Below are 24,898 nucleotides of genomic sequence, written 5' to 3' on the forward strand. Positions count from 1 at the left end.
CCACGCACTCTCCAAAATTCTAACTCAAAGTCCTCACCCGCACGAAACTGAAGTGTACCTTACGCTACTTGAATTGGTACTAATACTCAACTACTTTGAATTCGATTCTTCTTACTACCTTCAAGTATTTGGAACAAGCATGGGCACTCCCTTCGCACCCACCTACGCGAAAATTTTTATGGGGCTACTAGAATCTAAACTTCTAAATTCATTTCTAAAAAAACCACTTATATACCTGCGTTACATAGACGACATTTTCATGATATGGGAGCATGGGGCTGAGACCCTGAAGGCATTCGTCACACATTTCAATTCATGTCACTCCAGCATCAAATTTACCTTCAACTCCTCGAAAACGCAAGTCAATTTCCTTGACACCACTGTCCATTTACAAAATAGCAAGCTCAGAACCACACTTTACAGGAAGCCTACTGACCGACAACAATACTTAAATTTCACTAGCCATCATCCAAGACACTGCAAACAAGGTATATTCGTAGGACAGGCAACGAGACTAAGAAGAATATGTAGCGACGACGACGACTACCTGAAACACCTTCACTCGCTAAAAAACACACTAATCATCAGAAACCATCCACAGACAACCCTTAATAATGCGTTCCAACGAGCAACCACTTTGAAACGAGATGTAGTTCTTAAAAAACGAACAAAAGTTAACAGTCAACGACCTCCTGCACTTATAAGGAAATACTCAAAAGCGTTTCCAAACATAAACAATATTCTGCGGAAATACCACCCCATTTTAACTGGGAACGACCGTCTCAAGAAAATATATCCCGACGCTCCAAGGGTAACATACAGACGCAACACAAACCTGAAGGACATTCTGGTGCATGCTAGGCTCGGTAAGAAACCACCACCGACAGTAACTTCATGCTCTCGACCTAGATGCAAGACATGCAAACATTTACAAGGGGACACTACGGTTAAAAGTACGGCAAGCGATTTCAGTTTCGATATAAAGAACAGTTTTGACTGCAAATCATCCAATATTATCTACATGCTCCAGTGCTCCTTCTGCCAGAAACAATATATCGGAGAAACCGGGCAAACAATGAGTGCCAGATTAAACGGGCACCGGGCTGACACAACACGGAATGAACAGAAGGGAGTGTCGACCCATTTTAATCAACGCCATCACAAATTCGATGAACTCAAATTGTTCATTCTTCACAGGCTTCAAATCGACTAGGGACAGAAAATACAGAGAAGCATTCCTAATCCACATATTTAAAACACTGCACCTAACAGGGATTAACATGTCCAGAGGAAACCTTGAATCTCTCAGGTACATTCCAGGGTTAGCATAATTTTAAATTAACAAATGTCTTGCACGTGGTCAGACCATTTCCTAGAACCTCGCATAAGTATATTATCGCTCTTTGCACCCTTCCCACGTCCTTCTTCCACCACATTTCCGGCCTTCTCATCCTCTCCCTTTGTTCACTTTTTTTTTCTTCTTTTCCCCTAATCCCCTACTATTATTTCTCGGAAACCATGACATTCCTGTTAACGCCTTCACCCCCACCTTTTGGCTTTCTCTGAACTCGAGCCACCCCCCCCCCCCCCCCTGCCTTGTCCTTCCTTAGAAATGCCCCCCTTTCTTTCTCCTTCCAGTGCCAGCCTATTTTGTTTTCCTTCTCATTTCCCTGTACCACGCAGACTAATCCTCTTATCCGAGTTTTACAGGTCCACCCAGCGCCTCCCCCCCGTCGCAGCCCCTCCAAAGCCTTTGTTCATTACACACCCCCCGGATATAAGTTTTCCCACTATAGCAGCTTAACGAATCAAGATTCACCTCCCTCCCCTTCCTGACACGCATCCCCTCTCACACCACTTTCCTTCCTTCACCCGGGGCCTTCCTACTCGGAGCGAAGGCCCTATTTAATCCCTGCCAATGATGAACGCTTTGCCCAGACGAAGACAAGTCCTCTTGTCGAAACGTTGGCTCAAGCAACTTGAGGTTTTCCCCTCCCTTGTTCATTTTGTGATCGCCAAGGACCATCTACCACACCCTCTCTCTTCAATGGAATATAGTGTGTCCTGGATTCGAACTCGAGCGGTGCATGCTGGCATGCTGCTAACGGCGTAATCGGCTGTGCGCTGGCCGTGCGCACCGTGAGTCCAGAAACTGGCGTCTTAACTTTCTTTAAAGAAGTAAATAAATTCGCGTCCTTTACCAAATCGCTGCCCCGGTGTCTATCAGAGCCATCGCAGACACGCCCTCAACAAAAACATCAAGCAGGTTCGCAGGTGATCGATGAGATCTTCGAAATTTGGACGAGGGCGCAGTTCTTGCCTCCAGAACTGCGGCGCCTAGTTTTCCTGCTGAGGAGAATTAGAGCGACGTCGCATCGGGGAGACAGAGCGGCGAAGGGGGGCGACGGCTGGAGAGGGCTGAACGATCTGGGGAGAAACACGACTTGGCGTGTGGTCGACAGGCTCAGAATAATGACGGGTTGGTGGTGGTGGTGGTGAAAACATTTATTCAGAACGGACAGGAGATGTATGGATCAGCCCGTAAGGGACCGATCCTTACAAACCTAGGTGGACGTCCCTAGTTTGGGACCCCAGTGGCTGTAGCCGCCGCCCGGGCGCGCCCGACTAAGGCTTGTTGGGCCTGTAAGTCGTGGCAGCCGAGCAGGGTCGCCTCCCAGTCCTCCCGGGTTGGGTTGGGGATAGGGGGAATGGCCGAGTAGGAGGGGCAGGCCCACACCATGTGATAGGTGTCCGAAGACACTGCACTACAGTGCCGGCAGTTGCCGCTAAAGGAGCGGTCGAAATGTTTTAGGGCTGCCGGGCACAGCAATGTATTGGTGAAGAGGCGGTGAAGGAGCCGCTCATCCGCCTTCTTGAGGCCTTTACAGGGGCTAGAGTAAAGGCAATGGCTATCTTGATAGTAGGTACGACATTTTTGAACGTATAGCCCGGATTAAAATCGGGTTCCTGATCAGGTGGGGAGGAGAAAACAGCCCGGTAAGAGAGCGCGCGGCCGGCTGCGTCTGCTGCCTCGTTTCTTGCCAACCCCTGATGAGCAGGGGCCCATATGAGGTAACGGTGTGCGGGGTTCGTATCCCGTATGCAATTTTGGTATATTCGATAGGCTAGGAAGGGAGTGCAGCCTTGTTCGACGTTCCGACAGGCCCATCGCGAGTCGGTGATTATGTATTTTGAATTGGAATGTGAGGCCGCGAGAGCAATCGCGACCTCTTCTGCTTGTGTCGCACTGCGGGCTCTGAAAGTGAGGCCGTTAACTGTGTTGCTGTTGTGAACTACCGCGGCCGTGTACCATCCCCCGTGGTGAGGGCCGGAGGCGTCCACGTAGTATACACCTGTTTTGTTGCCATAATATCGGGCTAGCGCTTCCGCTCGTGCCAAGCACCGACCATTATTGTCTTCATGTGACATGTTTGCTGGAAGAGGCCGCACGTGGAGGGCACGTCTTCACAGTTCCGGGATGCGAAACCTGTCTTCCATTGGAGGGGTGTGTTGAATATGGAGTCGAGCAAGAAGGCGGCGACCCGACTCCGTTAGCGACAAGCGCGTGTACTGGTTTGTAAGGTGCGCCTCCCGGAGCTCCCGGAAAGTATTCACCCCCCCAAGAGCCATAAGCCGGCTGTTTGAAGTAGTGATGGGGAGGTCAAGGGCACGTTTAACAATTTTGCGAAGGATGACCTCAAGGGCGTCCTCCTCTTGTTTCCGTAGGTGGAGATAAGGAGTCGAATAGAGAATTCGACTAGTTACGAAGGCGTTTGCCAGCCGCAAGGCATACTTACCTCGTAACCCTCCGCGTTTGTTGGAAACCCGGCGGACCATGCGGCCCACCTGGTCCCCCACCTTACGGAGTTTGGCAAATGTAGTGTCTGGCCGCCTGTGTTTGTGGATGTAGAGTCCGAGTACACGTATCTCATCACTTTCGCGTATGGGACCACTCTCAAGAGAAAGAGATATTTTAGTTGTGCACTTCTGTGAGGGGCGGAGGTGCACAAATTCCGATTTTTGAGGGGAACATTGAAGACCGCAGCGGCGGGCGTAGCGGTCTACTATCGTCGCCGCTGTTTGCAGGCTGGTTTCAATGTCCCCTGTGCTGCCCTGCGTGGCCCACAGAGTGATGTCATCGGCGTACAGGGCGTGCTGCACGCCGGCGACACCACCCAGCTGGGCCGGCAGGTGCATCATGGCCAGATTGAAGAGCAGCGGGAAAAGTAGCGCGCCTTGAGGGGTTCCCCGCGTGCCGAGTAGGTAAGGCCCATGGTACCAGTACCCTGAAGCTTGCGCAGGTGGCGCTGACGCTTGGAGGTAGCGACGGCAGTAGCGCGCGACGTGGCCAGGCAGTCCGCAAGTGTAGCAGGACGGTTGTCACCCGTGCGTCACGTATTGCTTGTTCTTCGAGCTGGTCGCGGGGAGGTGCCGACCCTTGCAAAGTCACGTACTTTGTAGGATAGGAAGACGACGAGGGTTCTACTAGAACGCCGGCGTAAGTCCGGGGACCGGCGACAGGTCTTCAGGCGACGTCGGCGCGAGGCACGGGACAGGTGACAGGCCTTGGAGCAGCACCGGCGCAAGTCAAGGGTGCGGCGAGAGGAGGCGGAGGATGGAAGGATCGAAGCGCCTCAGTAACCTGCTCCTCTATAGCCTGTCGAAGAGACGGCGCCAAATATGGCGGCGCCTGTTGAGGGCTAGGCAGAAGATAAAGTTGCTGAGCTACCTCTTCACTGACGAAATCTTTGAATTGCTGCAGCAAAGAGGTGTTGTCAGCTGCAGGCGTCAGACCAGAAAGCGATTCAACCTGGGCTTGGTGTTGCCGAGTCAATAACCGCTGTTTCCGCAGCTCTTCGAAGCTCTGGCAGAGCGTGAACACTTCGGTAACGGTGCGCAAGTCGCGGGCTAATAGCAGCTGAAAGGCATCATCGTCGATAATTTTCAAAATGTATTTTATCTTGTCGGCTTCGGACATATTCGCATTGACACGTTTGCATAAGCCAACGATTTCTTATATATAGCTGGTGAAGCTCTCGCCGACGTGCTGCGAGCGTTCACGCAAACGCTGTTCAACCCGACGTTTCCTGACAGTGGGGCGACCAAAGACTTTGGCGAGTTTCGTTTTGAAGGCTGCCCAACTTCAGATGTCGCCCTCATGGTTCCGATACCATAGGTTAGCGACCCCAGTTAAATAAAAAATTGCGTTGCTCAGCTTCGTATAGTCGTCTCATCTATTGCACAGGCTCACCCGTTCGTATGACGCGAGCCAGTCTTCCACGTCATTCTCATTGGCTCCGCTGAAGATAGCCGGGTCTCGCTGGCGAAGGGAGCCGGCGCAGATGAAAGCTGGGCCCGTTTGCCCAGATTGATGTTGGGCATCTTCCGGCATTTCAAGCGTGGGAAGAGTGCGGCTACGCCGCTCCACGATGGAAATTTTTACCCGGCGACTCCACCAAATTTAAGATGGGTACTGGAATGTATAGGTACTGGGCGACGGCGGTCCGTGGACCCAGGGGTCGAGCACCGAGAGCACACAAACAATAGCGATGGCAATGCCGCTCAATAGAACGGTCAGAAGTTCGTCGTCGTCTACTTCGCTTGAATAAAAACTTATTCGTCGTTACGATATATATATATATATATATATATATAGTATAGTGTGTATACCCTGAGGAAGGACGGTCCTCCGTCCGAAACTGTCGGTATTAAATGAAGATAATTGCAATGTTGTGATCCCTTCTTCTACAAGTCTTCCTGGCCCATTGAACGACAAGACCTGCTGCAACTACTATATATATATATATATATATATATATATATATATATATATATATATATATATATATATATATATATATATATATATATCTTGAAAACAGTGGTTACTTGGACTGCATCGTACATAGTAAATTTAGCCGCGGTTTAACAACTGCTGAACCTGGTTAGAGCTAAAGCTATGTAGTATTTCGGGCAACTATACGCGGCTTGGCGTCTGTAACGTTGAGTGCGTTCCGGACACTGGAAAGACAGCGCACCTACCCTGCCCCCCTGGCAGGTGGCAGTTGATGGTTCATCGCGAGAGTTTGCTCACTCAATAAACGCTGCGGCCCATTGCTGCAATGCCGCGTGTCTGACACAACGTTCTCAGCGCTAACACATGCAGCCCACATCTCTCTCTCTCTCACCACCCCACGTACCTCAAAGCGCAATGCACGCATCCACTGACCCAGGGAGCCAGTTATGTACACTGCCTTTCTTGAAATCATCGAAGTCTAAAACGATGTCATCGTCAACGCCAATGAACGCAATGGACGCCGACAGCCTATGGCATCAGTGCCGTGTTTCTGCCTTAACTTTGAAGTTGACCTTTGTCCTTGACCTTGGTGCCATGTGGTAGGACACGATACTTATACATGGCTGCTTATTGGTTTGGCCTCTGGCTCACTTCAAGGTCATATTCCTCTGGTCAGCGACCTTGGCTTTACATGACGTAGTCAGTCTTTCGCTTCAAAACTCAACCCAATGACCTGACCGATGAATAATGGCGTTGTTATCTTTAGAAAAAAGTTATGATGAAAGTAGTGATGTGTTTGCACAGATTTTTTTGCTACTGCCGTCTATTTCCTTGCCGGATATTCATAGCAAGAAACGTCCTCCAGTGGACACTGCTTATTGTTTCGTCGATGAGCAAAACTTACGTAAAAGTTTAAAAATGTATCTTTCTGGCGTGGAGAGCGAAATTCGAAATTTATAAGGACCACTGAAGCATATTATTCCACAATCCTGTTACCAAATAATTGCGAGGTTGGCTGTGTGGTACCGTTTTTTAGGTCTAGTGACGCACTTTTTCCTACTAATTATAGACCGATTTCTTTCCCTTGCATTCAATTCAAAATATCCGATCATATAATCTATTCCAATCTGATTAATGTTGTCCATCGATGGCAACTCCGTATTTTCACCGCACCAGTATTGTTGTCCCGAAGCTTTTCCATGGGAAACAAAGTTCATCTCTTCAGTTGCCGACCTTCTCGCAACCACAGACTCTGGATCCCACATCGACAGCATATGTTGCTATATTTTTTCAAGGTGTCTGAAAAACGTTGTTTCAAGCATAGCAAACTAGACATTGCCCCCCTCCACGCCCCCCCCATTCTCCCCCCCCCCCCCCCAAAAAAAAAATCGTGGATATAAAATTTTCAGCCGACAGAACAAATGCCAAATCGTAAGAACTTAGAGAACGCCTAATTACATCACTTTTTGATAATGCGTCAGCGTTAGCTCATCAAGTCCAATCGGCCTGCTTCTCATCCTCCGTTTTATTGGCCGCCGCATACGCTGTGCCTGTGGAGCCGCCGATACTCCTTCTTCAGCAACATACTACCTTCGTCGCCCTCTCGATTAGGCAGCATTTTCCACTGCGGTAGATGCACGCGGCTTCGTTCCATCAGATGCGCGGTGCTCTCTATACACCTGTGTGCACAACCAAGCGCCGCAGCGTACAGCGGCGGAAACCACCACCGCGCTCGGCCATGTCACGTGACCAGCGCACTTTTAGACACAGCTGTGTCACGTGGTCTCATGACGCCACTGACTCCGTCAACCCATCAGCGCTCTGCTATGTCACCAGATCTGTGACGTAATCACCCTTATCTAACAAAAACCAAGTTTTGTGACTAACCATGCTGTGTTTATTGTAACCAACCACACCGTGTTTTTTTCCGTGATGAAGGTTTTGATGCTAATATTAATAGCTGTGATACTTCCGCAGTACCCTTAGGCCTATTTCAGGGCTCCGTGCTCGGGTCTTCTACGTCGTGAGCCAATATACGAAGCCCATCTCGAGACGTCGCGCGGATGGAGCCTGTAACAGGGTTTTCCGCTTCTTCTTAATTGTAGTGTTTGTGTTCTCATTCTGTCTTATTCGCGTCGCGCTTATGTATTAACGCTACTTTGTGGGGCGTAGTGTTGAAACTGGTTGTTGTTAACAGTTGCCCAAGTAAAGATTCTTGCTTTTTAAGAAGTTGCCTACGCCTCATGCCTCCGGTAAACAGCTAATCAGGCGTGGCCCCTATCGCCGGTCAGCGGACGAACCTCGTCTCTTGCACGCGGGGTGGAGAAGTTTGTCGCCCTTCCCCCTCCGAACTTAGGGAGAGTGCAGTGGTGGGCAGGTTGGCCCGATTAATCATATTTTCGGCGCCAGCCAAACCATCGAGCCGCCCACCATATCCTGACAGAGACCGTGTCCGGAGTAGTTAGATGCAATGCTAAGCAAGAGTATTAAGAGATAGCTTCTAAAAGACACGAGTGCGAGGATTCTCCTCCGAGTGAGGTGGGAGTGACAAAGAACACCTTTGTCGGGGCTGTGAAGAGCAGAACCTTTCCAATAGAGGCGATACAAGCGTCGAAGCGGCAGTGCCGCGATAGGACAGATTATCCTATCGGCAGAGGTTTCCAAGTTTAAACAAAGGAAATCCCTTTAGCGAGCAGCAACCGCGATAAGAGCGAGTTGAGGAATCACTGTAGCATCAGTGAGAAAGCCTCGGGAGAGGCTACTTTCGCAACACTGGCGCAAGAAGAGTGCGAGGCTGCCGAGGAAAATGGTAGCCGTAAAAGCCAGGCTTGCAGAGAAGAGGGCTCAGTTGTAGCTGAGAACTACAATGTAGAGAATGGCGCTCAAAGCGACAGGGAAGCGGTAGAGGAGAACCCCCAAAGGAATGAGGCGGCGAACTCGGGAGCAGCTAGCTGTGTGGCGCTGACACTCTGCTGCAAAGCCGAAGAGGTCAGTTTTGATTCAGAGGAACTATTCCGAGGTGTGATGGAAAAACTAAAGGGAGCTAGTTGGTATCAAGAGGCGCACACAGAACAGTCCAGGCGAAGAAAAAGAAGGGAAAGGGCCAAACGAAAACGGATCAAATGCGAGGTCATACATTCTTTAGCGTGGACGGCTTCCAGAGGTATCAAAGAAGGAAACGCGGTAGACAAGAAGGCAAAACCTTTCCAAGCTACATCTTCCCGCATTGCGCCTCGTAGACTTGCAGCTGCAATTACTGGTCAGGCGGCACACACAGGTGAGTCTAAAGCTGACCGCAGTAGTGAAAAGGGAAGAGCGCGTGTTCCAGCCAAACAGGCGCGAAGTGCATCAAGGGGCATCGGCCAGCCGGAAAATCTAGACCGCGCCGTCCTTACAAAATACAGTAAGAAAAAGGGCAAAGCGCGCCCCAAGCCATCAGAACGTGCAAGGTTGCGCGCCACTTAGCGCATGCGAACGCAGGGGTTGTACAACCGAGACGACGCATGGAGGCGTGTTCGGCGGGCGCGCTTGAAAAGGATTCGTCCTTCAGATTTGGCACCGCATTCTAGGAAGCCCGCATGGCGAAAGGGTAGCAGAGCTTCCTGCTTGGGGCGAGAGAAAGGGGTACCTTCTCGCACTGGTCACTGCTCGTTGTCCAGAGTCGGTTACCGACATTGTAGGCGTGGCCAAGGCTTTCCGAGAGCCTCAAGGGGGCGCGGAAAAGACCGTGAGAGTCAGGGATCGTTTTTTTTCTGCAGCCTTTTTTCACGAGTTGACCGCGGTACAACCGGTCAAAGCGAGACCCCGGCGGGCGCGCCTGAAAAACTAATCCTTTCAACGTGACGGAGCTGAAACGGCTTTCACCCCCGCATAGGTAACTGAAGTAGCTGTTCTTTTCTTTTTCTTTTTTTGTGTGTATTATATTAGGGAGGGGGAGGCTACTTTTCCTGAAGCTGAAAATTTGGAAGTTGATAGGATGCTACTGTTTTTTTTCTTCATCTCAGACAAAGGCTATGGTGTCACTGAGTTAGAAACGACAGGTGTCGATTTCCATTGCTACCAAGTGATGAGGGAACTCACAGGAGTGCATCTAGCGTAGAACTACGCTTAGCGTCGCGTAGGCGGAGCGTTGATCCCTTGACTGACACCTTACGAAAGGAAGCCCTACTGACCTACACTCAGATGACGTAAGAGAGAACTCTTTCAGGAGCCTCAGGGATGCGCTTGTGTCCCGACGTTTGCTTCGGACCATTACTATGGTAAACAGTTTAAGTCCAGTGTCACACCAGTGATAGAGTACTTGCGTTGTTTAAGCCAAGTTGGCGACGACCTTGAAGAACACCCGGTTCTGTAGAGAAGAAGCGTACAGAGATGAAGCGTACAGCGCTTCAGAAAAAGAGTGCGCGTGTTTGGTTTGGGCGGCCCAGAAGATGTCGGGTTACCAGGGTTACCTGTATGGTACAAATTTCGCCTTTGAAACTGATCACTGTGTCTGAGGCGGCTATGACAACTGTCCCCCAAAAATGGCCGCTTGCTTAGACGGAGTCTAGCTCTCCAGCAGTACAATTTCTCAGTGCGTTACATGCAGAGAAAACTACACATGTGATGGATTGAGCAGATTGCTGTAAACGGGGAAATTTAGCAAGATCACTTCATCTGTTCCTTTTCTTTTTGAACCTTAATTGAAGCAGTCGTTCTTTGGCAATTTCAAAGGGTATATTTTGCCCTTTGTCGGCACAAAATTACGCCAAACTGAAGTCACATTTTAGTAAACGTTTTTTTGTCATTATGGATAGCGTGTTGGGTCTTTGGCAAATTCCGAGCGCTTGTTTGTGGGTCAGTGCCCTGTCTCATAGAACAGTCCACTGATGCCATTCTTAGTTGAATGTTCCAGCTTGGATGCCATTTCTGGGAACCAGCCCTTCCACCCGGTTCCAGCCTCATGTCTTCCTTCCCAGCGGTAGTGAACGCTGGCCATTCGAGATTTTTCGGGCCGCGGAGCAGCTGTTAAGTTTGGCGAACACGGGCCTGTGAAGAATTAGTACCGGACGTGATTCATCGCGAAGCAAGAGATACGGCGAGGCCTGGCGCCGCCCGCAGCAGCGGCGGAAGCAAAGACGACAGCGGCAGCTGTAGTGTGGCCGAGTCTGTCCTCGGGTCACCGGACGGGGTGATGCTACGCAAGGTCACGCTGAGGCTGCTAATTGAAAGACAGCTGTGTCCTCGACAGACGTCTCGTGTTTCGGGCGTCCGGTGGGGGAGTTCGAGCACGTTCATTCACCTGCCGGGAAAATGCTGGAAACTTCATCTTCTTTGAAGGTAGCGCAAAGAAGACTTCCCGCAGTGATCAAAGTAATACAGCGGTATTGGATGACTCGGCCTGTACCCCTTCCCATCGACCGAGTTACGAGAGAGGGTGAACCCAGCACCGCCCCCTCCTGTGGGTGGTACCACCAGTGTCCACATCGGCCCAACTGATTGGACTTCATTCTCCGAACTTTATTCCCCATTGCAGGGATCTGGGGAATACGAACCCTATTTAACGGGATGATGTTTTGTTACCGGAGGACTCCCTTCTCGACTGTAAATATGTAAAATAAACCCTTCTGTACAGTTTCCTCCGTGTCGCAGTTCGATATCGTCCTTCGGAGCCGGGACCTGCGGGGCTGAACGAGTCAGTCATCTCTAGGGCCCCTCCCTCTTCAACAATAGTTTTCACAAGTCCAAGATGGAAATGGTAGACTGAAGCGGAGTAATTGTTCTTGAGAAGGCATAACAAACTGACCATGATATAAAACCTAGTACTTAGCAGTTTCTCTTCAGCGTGTCAAAGAAGCTGACCAGTAATAATAATGTAGCGTCTCTAGTAAACATAAATTGTATACTTGTGCAGAGTGACTTGGTGTACACGCCTTATTACCTCTGACCGGAAACTTAAGATGATGACAGGACTAACATTTGCGCCACGAAGCGTTTGGCCACAGGGTGCAAAACCATTCTACAGATCTACATAAGTCTGATCCGCTGCTTATAATAGCGGATGGCCTGCTGCCGCCCTCTCATGGTGGCCGACGAAGCGACCAACGCTCTTTAGCTCTATTGTCAGTCCACGCCATGTACTGCAGCTTTTGTGTTCATTTGCGGCTGGTGGTACTCTGCATTCTACTGCGATCGCAGATAATAAGAAACTTAAGAAGCGTTAATACGTGGTGTATGATACCGTGACTAATTTCGTCTTCCGTGTCAACCAAGGTGTGGTAGTGTTATGGACTTGTGCTCAGCCTGTCTACATAGAATGAGTGATTATTTATAACGTTCATTTCTTGGTTAGTCAAGTATTAAAAACGTCAAACGCACTTACGTCTCTCATACACTATTTCATGAAAGGAAAAAAACGAGGGCTGAGTTCCCGGCTCGACCGGACGTGCTTCTTGTTTTGTTTTGGCCACTTTATATTCAGTATTTGCCGACCGATATGCCAACAGATATAAATATAGAAACACAAGAAGGGAAAGGCAGGGAGCTTAACTCGGTGACGCCCAGTATGCTACCCTACACTTAGCAAGGGAACAGAGAACGCACACTGCAAGTTTATAGCCTTCTACTCAACTCTGCGTTGTTTAGGAATTTTCATAGCGCCTCATATCTTTCGTCACAGATGAAGGTTTTGCCAGAGGCCCCAGAATCTTGTCTTCTGTAAGGGGACCCTTATGGAAGCGGCGGAACTTTGCAGCCAGGAAGACACGATAATCCGAGGGCAGTCCCAAAGTAGCTGCCCATTCATGCCATTCCGTGCTTTGTTCTCCCTCATTGTAGAGCCTGTCATTGAGATTGGGTGGGAGGCATCATCACCCAACGCCTGCCTACCCCCTTTGCAAGACAAGAGCCTTTGCCATACCTTTCCAGTTAACCTTCTCCTGGGCCAGCCGCGGCCGCCTGTAACCGCAAGCTATCATTAGGTGGGAGCTGACATTTGAAAATGCCACTTATAGCCACAGGCTACACAACAGCCTAGCACCGCAGCGGGAGGCAATGGGAAGTATATTCAGTTGAAGTAATGGGCCGAGGTGGGGGAAACGGCATGCCGAGCGTCACGGGATGGGCCAGGGAAGAAATTGATCTCGGGAAATTGGTTTTTGAGGAAAGGAAATGACGCAGTAACTGTCTCAAGTATCTCTGTGACAACCGAAGCGCGCCGTAAGGGACGGGATAAAGGAGGGAGTGAAAGAAGAAAAGAAGAAAGAGGTGCCGTAGCGGAGGGCTGAGGAATAATTTCGACCAGCTGGGGATCTTTAACGTGCGCTGGCATCGCACAGCACACGGGCGCCTTTCGCTTTTTGCCTCCATCGGAACCCGGCCGCCGCAGTCGGGTTCGAATCCGGGTACTCCGGCTCAGTAGACGAGCGGCTTAACCACTGAGCCACCGGGCGTGTAAGTCCCGGCGATCAGTTACTGTTTCGGACAAGCACTCGCCGATGTCTTGCTGCATCGGCTGTTGTCTGTGGCATCCAGACAATGCTGGCGCTACCTTGAACCAATCAAACTTCAGCGACAGCCTAGCCATTTCGACTGTAGCACAGTCTGCTGGCAGCTACTGGAAGACTATGGTTTACCCTTTATTATGCCCGGTGTTTTAGGTATCTGATCTCAGCTCCGAATCGCTCGTGTTCGCTATGGCGTGAGGCAGCTTAGAGACACTGTAGGATAGCTTGAGAATCCTTAGAACACAACCAATTACGGGGTGTTTTGAGACCAATGTATTGCACAGCCGCACAAAGAGCGCCCAATTCTGTCCTGTGATAACGCAGCAAGTCGGCTGACACGCCCACATGTGTATGTGGCGCGACCATTGCTGAGCGTGAACCGTGTGACGTCACCTATCAGTATATATGTACGCCTGCTTGGAATAAAGCGATCCCATTTCCCTGTAAGAAAAGAACAGTAGCGCAACCAAGACGAACACAAGAGAGGACCACACAGAGGACAGTCCTGTGTGGTCCTCTCTTCTGTTCGTTTTGGTTGCGCTACTGTTCTTTTCTTACAATATGCACCATCTAGCCCAACAAAAAGTTCTTCTAAACCCATTTCCCTGGCATGCCTTGGTCCTGACGTTATAACAATTGGCGACGAGGCGGTCTACGCGCCTACGTAGGCAACGGCCGACCGAGCAGCAGGCGAGCAGGACACTCGTCCAGCGAGCGTTCTCTTGGGGTACGAATACCGCCTACAGACGCTCCAGGACGCCGTCAGCTACGTTTGTGCTCCTCGGAGGACAGCATCGCTCAAGCGGCCACCGGTCCCACAGCCAACAGCAGGCCGAGCGGGACAGCTCTTCGTAGGAAACGGATGAGTAGCGAACTTCTGTACTTCTTTCAAGATGCCATCAGTGGGGAAGATATCGGACTTCGACCTTAAAACGCAAAACTTCGAGTCGTACTTGGAACGGTTTGAGCACTTTTTAACGGCAAATGGCATTGCCAATGAGAAGCGCCTCTCCGTCTTCTTGACAGTGATAGGCCCGGAGGCTTACGAAGTACTAAGAAGTATCACGGTGCCGAAATCACCGGGAGAAAAGTCGTATGAAGAAGTTAAAGGTCTCCTTAAAGAGCACTACAGCCCCAGAAGCTCCGTCATAGCAGAGCGATGCAAGTTTAACAGACGCATGCAACAAGAGGGGGAAAGCGTCGAAGGGTTTATTGTAGAACTTAAACACTTGGCCAGGAAGTGCGACTACGGCAACTTCTTGGAAGATGCCCTTCGAGGCAGGCTGGTTGCCGGCATACGGGATGAAGAGACTCAGCGTGCTCTGTTCGCGGAACGAGACGTGACGTTTAAAAGCGCATGCAAAATCGCCCTGGACAGGGAACTAGCAGTGCGAGACAGTGCGCAAATGCGGTCAAAAGAGCAAACGGCATCGGTGCACGTCATGAAAGGCCGACCGCGTCAAGACTGGAGGCAAGCCAAACCCCAGAAAGGTCAAGGCAGCAAGAGCGAGAAATGTGAAAGATGCGGGAGGGGACACTCGTCGGAAGTTTGTTGGTACAAAAACTCTGTTTGTCGCGAGTGTTCTAAAGTGGGTCACTTGAGAAATATGTGTCCGGCTGCTAGGGCGAAATCGAAACGGACGCATGCCCTCGAATATTCCGAGGAAGACTCTGAGAATGAACTATATCAATTGGTTAACTCAAACCAATCGTGTTATGAACTGGGCGTTAACATTGAGGGGCGCACACTCAATATGCAAATTTACACGGGAGCAGCCGTCACAATTGTTCCAGAACAAGTGTACCAGTCTCACTTTTCGCACGTAAAATGTGAGCCGTGCAAAATGTCGCTTCGCACGTATACTGGGGAGCAGTTACAACTTAAAGGACAGTGTGACGTGGCTGTTCGGTACAAAGATCAGAGCATGACGCTACCTGTCATTGTTGTAAGGGACAACAGAAGGCGGTTACCAGCACTGCTTGGACGGAATCGGCTAGAACGTCTGAAACTTGACTGGTTGGAAATTGGGCAGGTGACAGTCGAGGACAGAGTGGCGGTTCTAAAGCAGAAGTACCCGTCCGTATTCTCAGGCAGATTAGGAACAATACAGAAATTCCAAGCAAAAGTTGTTATGCAACCGGGCACTGTGCCTGTTTTTTGCCGCGCCAGGCCTGTACCGTTTGCACTGCAATAAAAGGTCGAGCAGAAACTGTTGGAGCAAATCGAAACAGGCAAGCTGCAGCCAGTGATGCGCAGCGACTGGGCAACGCCACTAGTCACAGTTTTAAAAGAAGACGGCAGTATCAGGTTATGTGGGGATTACAAGACAACCGTAAATCCCTCACTGAAAACAGATCATTACCCGCTACCCAGACCGGAGGATTTGTACACTGCTTTAGCAGGAGGAAAGGTGTTTTGTGTGCTAGACCTTTCGTCGGCATACCAGCAATTGCCACTTACTCCCGAGTCCCGACCTTTTTGACTGTAAACACTAGTCTAGGGTTGTTTGAATTCCAACGCCTAACTTACGGTGTGGCCAGTGCGCCGCCAATATTCCAGTCAATGATGGACGAGGTGCTTCACGGCATCCCGCACGTGGGATGTTACATCGATGACGTGATCGTGACTGGACATGACACGGCAGACTGCCAGAAGACACTGGAGCGTGTCTTTGAGCGCTTGAGCGAATATAACATCACTCTCAATGTGAACAAATGCCGCTTCTTTCAGAAATCGGTCACGTACTTGGGTCACACGGTAACTGAAGAAGGTATTTACCCTACGGACGCCAAGAAAAGGGCAATCTTGGAAGCACCGGTGCCGACCAACGTGACAGAGCTTAAAGCATATTTGGGCATGTGGAATTTTTATTCCAAATTTCTTAAGAGCGCCTCGACTGTAGCGGAGCCGCTTTATCGGCTGTTAAAGAAAGATCACAAATGGTATTGGACGAAGCAGTGTAGCGATGAATTTGATGATACGAAAGTCCTGCTGACCAGCAGCAAGGTGCTGGCATTCTATGACGTCAGGAAACCGCTCGCAATGCTTTGCGATGCATCGTCATATGGCTTAGGAGCAGTTATCTTTCACGAGACGGCTGAGGGCGACGAGAAACCAATCGCATTTGCGTCGCGTACGCTAACAGAAGCGGAAAAAAGTATGCACAGTGTGAGCGCGAGGCTTTGGCCTTAATTTTTGGACTCAAGAAATTTCATAGGTACTGTACGGCCGAGAATTCACCATATACACAGATCACCAGCCATTACTTGGTATCCTCGGACACGACAAACGTGTTCCAACTGTGGCGGCCGCACGTATGCAGCGCTGGGCTATAATGCTTGCAGCTTACAGATGCCAACTGAAGTTTAGGAAGGGAAAAAATGCAGAAGTGGCCGACGCCTTGTCAAGATTGCGCCAGCCGGTACCCGCGAAAGACGAGGCATCCGAATGTCTGTCAGTGTTTCAATGCCTTCCGCCGACAGCTGTCCAGATAGCAAAAGCCTCAGAGCGAAGCTTAACGCTGAGCCGGGTGGCACACTTCACGTTGAATGGGTGGCCTAGAGATTGTGCAGACGATTTAAAAGCTTACTATGTTCGCCGTGACGAACTATCGCTGGAGCAGGGGTGCGTAACCTGGGGTGTAAGAGTTGTAGTCCCGGAGCAACTGAGGGAACGTGTGCTAACCATCCTACATGAGGAGCACCCGGGGACCAGCCGCATGAAAATGCTAGCGCGAAGTTTTGTCTGGTGGCCCGGGATCGATTTAGCGATTGAACAGTACGTGCAGCGATGCAAAATCTGCCAAGCAGTTCAACCTGCGTCCCGGCCCTCAATGCCCTCAACGTCTGCATTAAAACCATTGAGAAGATTAGGGGTGTTTTTGCCGCTTACGGCTTGCCTGATGTATTGGTGAGCGACAACGGGCCACAGTTTACGTCAGCGGAGTTCACTGACTTCGTGAGGACCAACGGTGTAAAACACGTGCGTACCCCGCCTTATCATGCCGCATCCAATGGGGCTGCAGAAAGAACTGTGCAAACCGTGAAAAAGGCTTTGCTGAAGCAGGTACTTGAAAGCGAGGCATCACATACGAAGCTGACGATTCAAGAAAGAATTGATAGCTTCCTCATGGCTTATCGTAACACACCAAGTAGTGTGACGGGCAAATCACCCGCTGAACTTTTTTTGAAGCGTCAGCCACGCGTCAAACTTTCTTTACTCAAGCCTAATTTTGCAAAGACCATGCAACACAAACAGGAGCAGTTAAAGGCACAACGCGATATGGTTCGTGGGCAAGAGCGCGCGTTTGTTGTGGGCGATCGCGTTTTTGTGAAAACTGTGCGCGGTGAGAGTGTTGCCTGGGAAGAAGGTGTGGTGTCCCAGGTTGTCAGTGCTGTGACATACGTGGTGCAAGTGCGCGATGGATTGCGCTTCACGCATGCCGATCACCTGCGTCCTCTGCACGCCGACCCCAGCTCTACTCCTCCGCCCAAGAATGTGGGTGCTAAGACAACCCGACCGGTGGAAGTGTCCTCATCCCTGCCTGACATGACACGGACTTGTCAATGTCGCCATCCGAGCCCGCCAGTGGCGCAGCTGACGCGCCGGACGGATCAACCCAGCCGGCCACGCCCGCAAGGGCACCTTGTGTAACGAGGTTTTGGTGCTTGGCGCCACCACGGACCCTTAGCCCCCATACCGAAGCTGTCATCCGTACCGTGGCGATAGGTTGAAAGGTGGAGGGAAGAAACTTTGAACGGTGGCGGTCGAGGAAGTGGTCAATCCTCGGCCGATGGGCTCCTCGTCTGTCTACAAGGCGGGGAGTCCCGGGACCTTCCTCTGTGTATAAGGCTGAATCAGAGGCGACAAAGTATGAGGAACCCTTAGCCAGTACATGCCGTATGGAAAAATTTGCAAAAAAATCTGATCGGCCCCCAAAAAGGGGTCGCACCGATGCGAAAAAATTGATGCCACAGAAACCAGAAACGTTTCCAAAGTTTCTCATGGTTCACTCAAATACAGATGAGCCTGTAGCAAACTTGTCTGCATTTGTGATCGCCAACACCCTAAAAAGGTGAGTAGGCAAAGACTACAAAGCAAAAAAGCAGCGAACCGGAGATCTCCTTGTAGAAATTAACACAAAAGAACAGAGCACCAAACTGATGTCGTTACATAATCTTGGAGAAACAAGTGTACAGGTAACCCCGCACCGCACCCTGAACCACTCAAAGGGCGTCATATCTGAATATGAACTCCTACAGAGTACCGATGCGGAATTGGAAGAAGAACTATCTGAACAAGGAGTTATAGCAGCCAGACGAAGAACCATCAGGAGAAACAATGTTGAAATTAAGACAAAACACAATGTCTTAACCTTCAATACCACCACTCTGCCTGAATCCATCCACGCCGCATACCTCCATTGTAAAGTCCGCCCATACATACCGAACCCGAGACGATGTTTCAAGTGCCAGCGCTTTGGACACAGCATGTTGGCTTGTCGCGGTAAATCAACTTGTGTCACATGCGCAGAAGACGCACATACAAAGGAAAGATGCGAACGCACAGCAAAATGTATCAACTGCAATGGCGCACATGGCGCGTACTCCAGGTCGTGCCCAGTATGGAAAACAGGAAAACAAATCATAACTTTGAAGACCATAGAAAACCTGTCCTACCTTGAAGCAAAAAAACGCGTCTCTTTCCAACAGAAAGGGACATACTTTGAAGCGATGACGCGGGGACCGTCGCCGCCTTCAGTTTCTGTCGGCACACAGGTCGATCCGAAGGACGTGGGGTCGACAACCAAGTCCCCACCACAGAAGTCGGTGACATAGTCCAGAGGGCTGAAAATTTCGCGGGAAGACCACGCGATCCTCGCCGGAGGCCCTCAGGCCCCACTTTCAGCAGCGGCATCCTCGGCGACAGACACCCCGAACAGCTCTGCTGAACTGGACCTATCGCCCCACCCCTCTAAGAAGGCAACTGCTGGCCCAAGAGACTCTGCCGCTGGAGCAGGGACTGGCTCAGTGGTGCCAACAAAAAAGACGAATGCGAAGGCCACGGGCCATCGCAACCAAGAAGCATCCTCCACGTCCACCTTGGAGGAAATGGATGTCAGCGAAAGTCCGCCGACATCTAAAACACATGCACCCGCGGCGCCTCCGCGGAAATCCAGCGCCACGAAAGTGGCGAGGGATTCAACTCCTGGCTCGCCACCGCTGCAGCGGCGGCGAGACTCCCTAGAGAAGAAAGGGAAACCACGAATCACTGCTCCTGAGAATAAATAGCTTTCCCCAATCTCCAGCCTATCACAATGGCGTATATAATACAATGGAACTGTAGAGGTCTACACAGAAACTACACAGACATAATCGAAATGCTGAAAACAATGGCACCTACAGCTGTGTGCCTGTAGGAAACAAACTTTGGGCCACAGCACACAAACATCTTTAAAAAATATAATATTTTCCGGAACGACCGAGTGCAAGCTAGCCGACTCTCGGGAGGAGTCGCTATCACAACGCAAAGCGATGTCCCTGCAAGAGAGATATCATTAAAGACAAACTTAGAAGCGGTCGCAGTAAACATCATTAGCCATAAAACGATAATAATTAACAATATGCTCTGTGTACATACCACCACACAACACAATTGCCATGCGTGATCCAGAAGAACTTCAAGAGCAGTTGCCTGAGCCATATGTGATAATTGGGGATTTTAACGCACACTCCTCATTCTGGGGAAGTGAGCATACTGATTCCAGGGGTCAGCTCATCGAGGATTTTATTCTTTCGAATAACATATGTTTAATGAATACGGGAAAAGCCATGTACTGTTGCCCCAGCTCTGGAAAAATGACCTGCCTCGATTTAGCATTTGCATCTTCATTGGTTTTTAATGATTTTATTTGGGATGTTTTAGACGACCCTCGGGGAAGTGATCACTTACCTACGGTTTTAAAGCTAACATGAACTACAGTCATCCTCTCTAGGAAGCCACGGCGATGGAAAATTCACCTCGCCGACTGGGTACTTTTCAGAACGAAGGCCACAGTGGAAAAAGAATATGCCGAAACCCTTACTGTAGAAGAAATAAATGAAAAATTTGTCACATGCTTAGTATCTGCAGCAACAGAAGCCATCCCACAAACGTCTGAAATTGCACGAAAAACACAAAGTTTGGTGGTCAACTGAATGCCCATTGGCTAAAAAGCAGCAAAACAAGGCTTGGGGCAACCTTCGCAGACATCCCACTACAGGAAACTTGCTCATCTTCAAAAGGCCTAGAGCCAAAGCACGATACATTAGACGCAACGCAGAAAGGTCATCATGGCAAAAGTACATATCCTCCATAAACAGCTCAATATCATCAAAGAAAATGTGGGAGCAGGTGCGGAAATTCACTTGAAATTTTACCCCATTCACATTTCCAATGCTAACAGCACCCGGTACTCAAACAACATGAGAAGAACAAGCCAACATATTGGGTGAGCATTTTTCCACAGTTTCAAGCTCATCCAACTACACGCAAACATTTCAAAAGCACAAAACAAAAGTAGAAAAACAAAAACTTTCCTTTGGAACATGCATACACGAAGACTACAATCAGCTTATTACAATGAAGGAACTAAACACAGTACTAACATCCGGTAAAATGACAGCACCAGGCCCAGACAATATACATTATGCCATGCTTGCTCACCTCTCTGAGACTGCCATAGAGGCTCTCCTAAAATTTTTCAATAAAATATGGATGAGTGGAGAAATCCCCCAAGTATGGAAAGAAGCAATCATAGTACCCTTCCTAAAACCTGGCAAACCACCAACTAGTCCCACCAGCTACAGGCCAATAGCACTCACTAGCTGTATAGCAAAATCATTCGAAAGCATACTAAACATCAGACTAACCTTCATACTGCAGTCCCAGCAACTTTTAGATATACACCAGTGCGGTTTTAAAAAGACATGTTCCACAACCGATCACCTCGTTCGCTTTGAGAACACAGTTCGAGAAGCGTTCATCCACAACCAACACTGTATCGGGGTCTTCTTCGACCTGGAGAAGGCTTACGATACCACGTGGAGGTTCGGTATCCTCCGTGACCTAGCGGACATAGGTATCCGCGGCAGGATGCTGGGCTGTTTGAGCGACTTCCTAAGCAACCGTACATTCAGAGTCCGCCTAGGTGCAACCTTCTCCAACACTTTTATTCAAGAAACTGGCGTACCCCAGGGGTGCATCCTCAGCACGACTTTATTCATCATCAAAATGAGCTCCATAGAAAAAGTAATCCCAAAATCCATAATGTACTCAGTTTACGTAGACGACCTCCAAATAGCATGCACGTCATCCAGCATACCTACCTGTGAGCGACAGATACCAATAACAATAAATAAACTGGTACCTGGGCAGAAAGAAACGGATTTAGATTTTCCCCTCAGAAAACAATAGCGGTTCTGTTCTCTTTGAGACGAGGGCTACAGGCCGACCCCACACTATATCTAAACCAAACCCAATTACCTGTCAAACAAGAGCATAAATTTCTAGGGATAACATTCGATAAAAAGCTCACATTATTTCCACATATAAACAGCTTAAAGAAAAAAGGTTCTGAGGCCCTCAATGTACTGAAACTACTGTCAAGAAAACGCTGGGGGTCTGATAGGGCATGCCTGTTTGATATATATCGTTCTCTGGTTCGCTCTAAGTTATACTATGGGTCCATAGTATATGGCTCAGCAAGACCGTCCTACATAAAAGGACTCGATCCTATCCACAATCTTGGTTTAAGGTTGTCTTCCGGTGCTTACAGAACTTCACCAATAGCAAGTCTGTATGTGGAAACGAATGAACCTTCCTTAGAAGATCGAAGAACTGCACTAACTTGTACATACATGCTCAAAATCCTTTCTCAGCCCAAACATCTCTGTTATCCAATTGTCACGAAATGCCCATCCCGAATACTCTTCAACAACAAGCCTCACGCAGTTAAGCCGTTGCTCTTGCGCTTCGAAGAAAAATGCCAAGCCCTGAACATACTAAATGAAATTAAAAATATTGCCCCAAGACACGAAGCGTTACCGCCGTGGTACACTCTCTCCACAGAGTGTGTGACGTCGAACTAACACGCCTCAGGAAAACCTGTACACCACATGACCATATAATACAAGAATATCTAGCACTACAAGAAAAATACAGAAATTGCACTGCATTTTATACTGACGGGTCAAAAACTCATGCTCATGTAGGAAGCGCTGTAATACAAGAAAAAAATGAACATGCAGTACGACTTCCCTCATGTGCTACAGTTTTCACCGCGGAGTGTTATGCTATTAGCGTTGCGGTACAGAAAATAACAAATGAAAACATCTAAAATAGCATCATTCATACCGATTCACTGAGCGTCCTTACAGCATTAAACTCCAAAAATGCCACGGAGCCACTTATTGGAAGCATCATACACAATATAGTAAAGGTCACAACACAAATGCATGTTATAAAATTCTGCTGGGTTCCCAGTCACGTTGGCATTAGGGACAATGAGAGAGCCGACATGTGTGCTGCAGAAACCAGAACCATGGAAATAAAAAATGTGAATTTGCCTGCTAGGGATTACATGAAGTTAGTGCATAGCAGACTAAGAGCCAAGTGGCAAGCTTCTTGGGAAAATGAAGGACACAACAAGCTGCATACCATAAAGCCCATTTTAAAAGAATGGAGATCATGCCGCCATAAAGAGCGTTTTATCGAAGTAATTTTATGTCGTTTACGCTTAGGTCACACACACATCACCCATAACTTCTTATTAACAAAAAAAGACAAGCCTGTGTGTGAAATGTGTGGTCAGGAGCTCATGGTAAATCACATTTTAATTTGTTGTTCGCATCTCGAAGAACGTAGAAAAAATTTTTTTTACATTTTACAATGAACACATTCCATTTCATCCCGCATTGCTTTTAGGCGAGCAAACACTTGTCGAGTTTTCACTTGTTTGTAAGTTTCTAAAGAAAGCCAATGTTTTAAATCTATTATAATGTAACCTCTGTACACTTGACATAACGTAATCTAACCTTGTGTTTGGCGCATGATAGCCATAGTTGCTTATGCGCCATAAAACCCCATATAACTAACTAACCAGCCGGCTACGGTGGAGCCTGCTCCGCAGGAGCAGTCCGAGGCTCCCTTGGCCAACGCGCCAACACTATCTGCACCACCCGGGGAGGAGCCAGCGCTGCGTAGAAGTGCTCGCGTGCGAAGACAACCAGGCTGGTATCGACCCCAGAACTTTTGAGTGATGGCTTGTAACTAAATTAAGCGGGAAAGAGTGTGATAACGCAGCAAGTCGGCTGACACGCCCACATGTGTATCTGGCGCGACGATCGCTGAGCGTGAACCGTGTGACGTCACCTATCAGTATATATGTACGCCTGCTTGGAATAAAGCGATCCCATTTCCCTGGCATGCCTTGGTCCTGACGTTATAACATGTCCCTTTAAGGACTGTCCGCTGCTTGCCTGGCAGGAGTGCCCAGGGCACAAGCTTATATAGTAAATGACCCGTAGCCATCTGTAATACGTGAGTGCGGTCACTGTTCTAAGCTTGGAGAAGAAAAAACTTTCAACTGCTCAAGGATAGCATCCATAAGTCAATTTCCTTGCTATTCCCAGAATAGTGAGGCGCGCAAAAGCCAAGCTTTGCAAAAAAAGCAAGGCTACGAAAGGTCTGCGGAAGGTTGGTTGACAGCCGACTTATACTTGCTATCCTATGTATGCGGCCATCAGCGCGACAGCATATGCCCTGTTTCAAAGGGCTCCCGCTATGCAGAAAATCAGTCGTCATCGTTGTCAACGCTGTGAGCAAAAAATTCCGAGAGAAGCAACGCAAATGGGTCACCTAGGTCCCGTGACCTTGCGGTGTCATCACAACCTGCTTAGCCCACTCGGAATAGAGCAAACTGCAGACCGTGGCAGGTGGCAGTTTAATGAAAGGTCGCGAAAGGTTGCTCGGGAAGAACAACCTGGGTTTCATAATGCAAACCGGTGGCAGCTCCTGCCATCGCAGGGCAGAGGCGCATCGCTTAACCGCTGAAGCTTGGCGCCAGGAGTAGACTGAGGATTCCTAGGGATCTATAAATGTAATAGAGAGAGTGATCAATTCCGCATATACAGGGTCTGTTCTGAAAGTAGTAGGACTGGTTTTTTCCTGGGCGAACGGGCGGACGAGAGGGGGTCTGCGCGTGCAGGATCGCTGAAGGGGGATATTGAGAATGCTAGGGAAAATCGGCAGTCGGCTCTCGGCCGTTGAAGAGAAGAGGTCGCTTGTACTGTGAACCCCTGTCGAAACGTCTCGTCACGCAGAATTATCGAGCGGTTACTGGATCAGCGATACGTGATCAAATTTTGAGTAAATCTTGGTAAAACGGGCAAAGAGACTCACAACATGATTAAGGAGGCCTACGGGGACGCTTCCATGGGTAGGTCAGGTGTTTTTTGAGTGGCACAAGCTGTTCCGAGAAGGTAATGAAAGAGTGGCGGAAGACGACCGCTCCAGACGCCCTTCGACCAGCAAGACCAACGAAAATGTGCAGCGAGTGAAACATTAACTTAACAATGA

The 24,898-nt window shown here is 49.2% G+C and overlaps 1 protein-coding gene across 1 annotated transcript in view; it reads left to right on the plus strand.

Annotated features, from left to right (window-relative positions):
• The first annotated feature begins 14,174 nt into the window (after positions 1-14,174).
• Positions 14,175-24,898, plus strand: part of LOC149344137 (uncharacterized) — a 34,468-nt gene continuing 23,744 nt past the window's right edge. The window contains exon 1 of the mRNA XM_089547158.1: positions 14,175-14,752. Coding sequence (XP_089403284.1) covers positions 14,175-14,752 — 578 coding nt within the window. The remainder of the gene's footprint in view (positions 14,753-24,898) is intronic.

This window comes from Amblyomma mixtum, chromosome 5 (genome assembly GCF_055824585.1).
Source record: "Amblyomma mixtum isolate Tamu chromosome 5, ASM5582458v1, whole genome shotgun sequence".
Lineage (NCBI taxonomy): Eukaryota > Metazoa > Arthropoda > Arachnida > Ixodida > Ixodidae > Amblyomma > Amblyomma mixtum.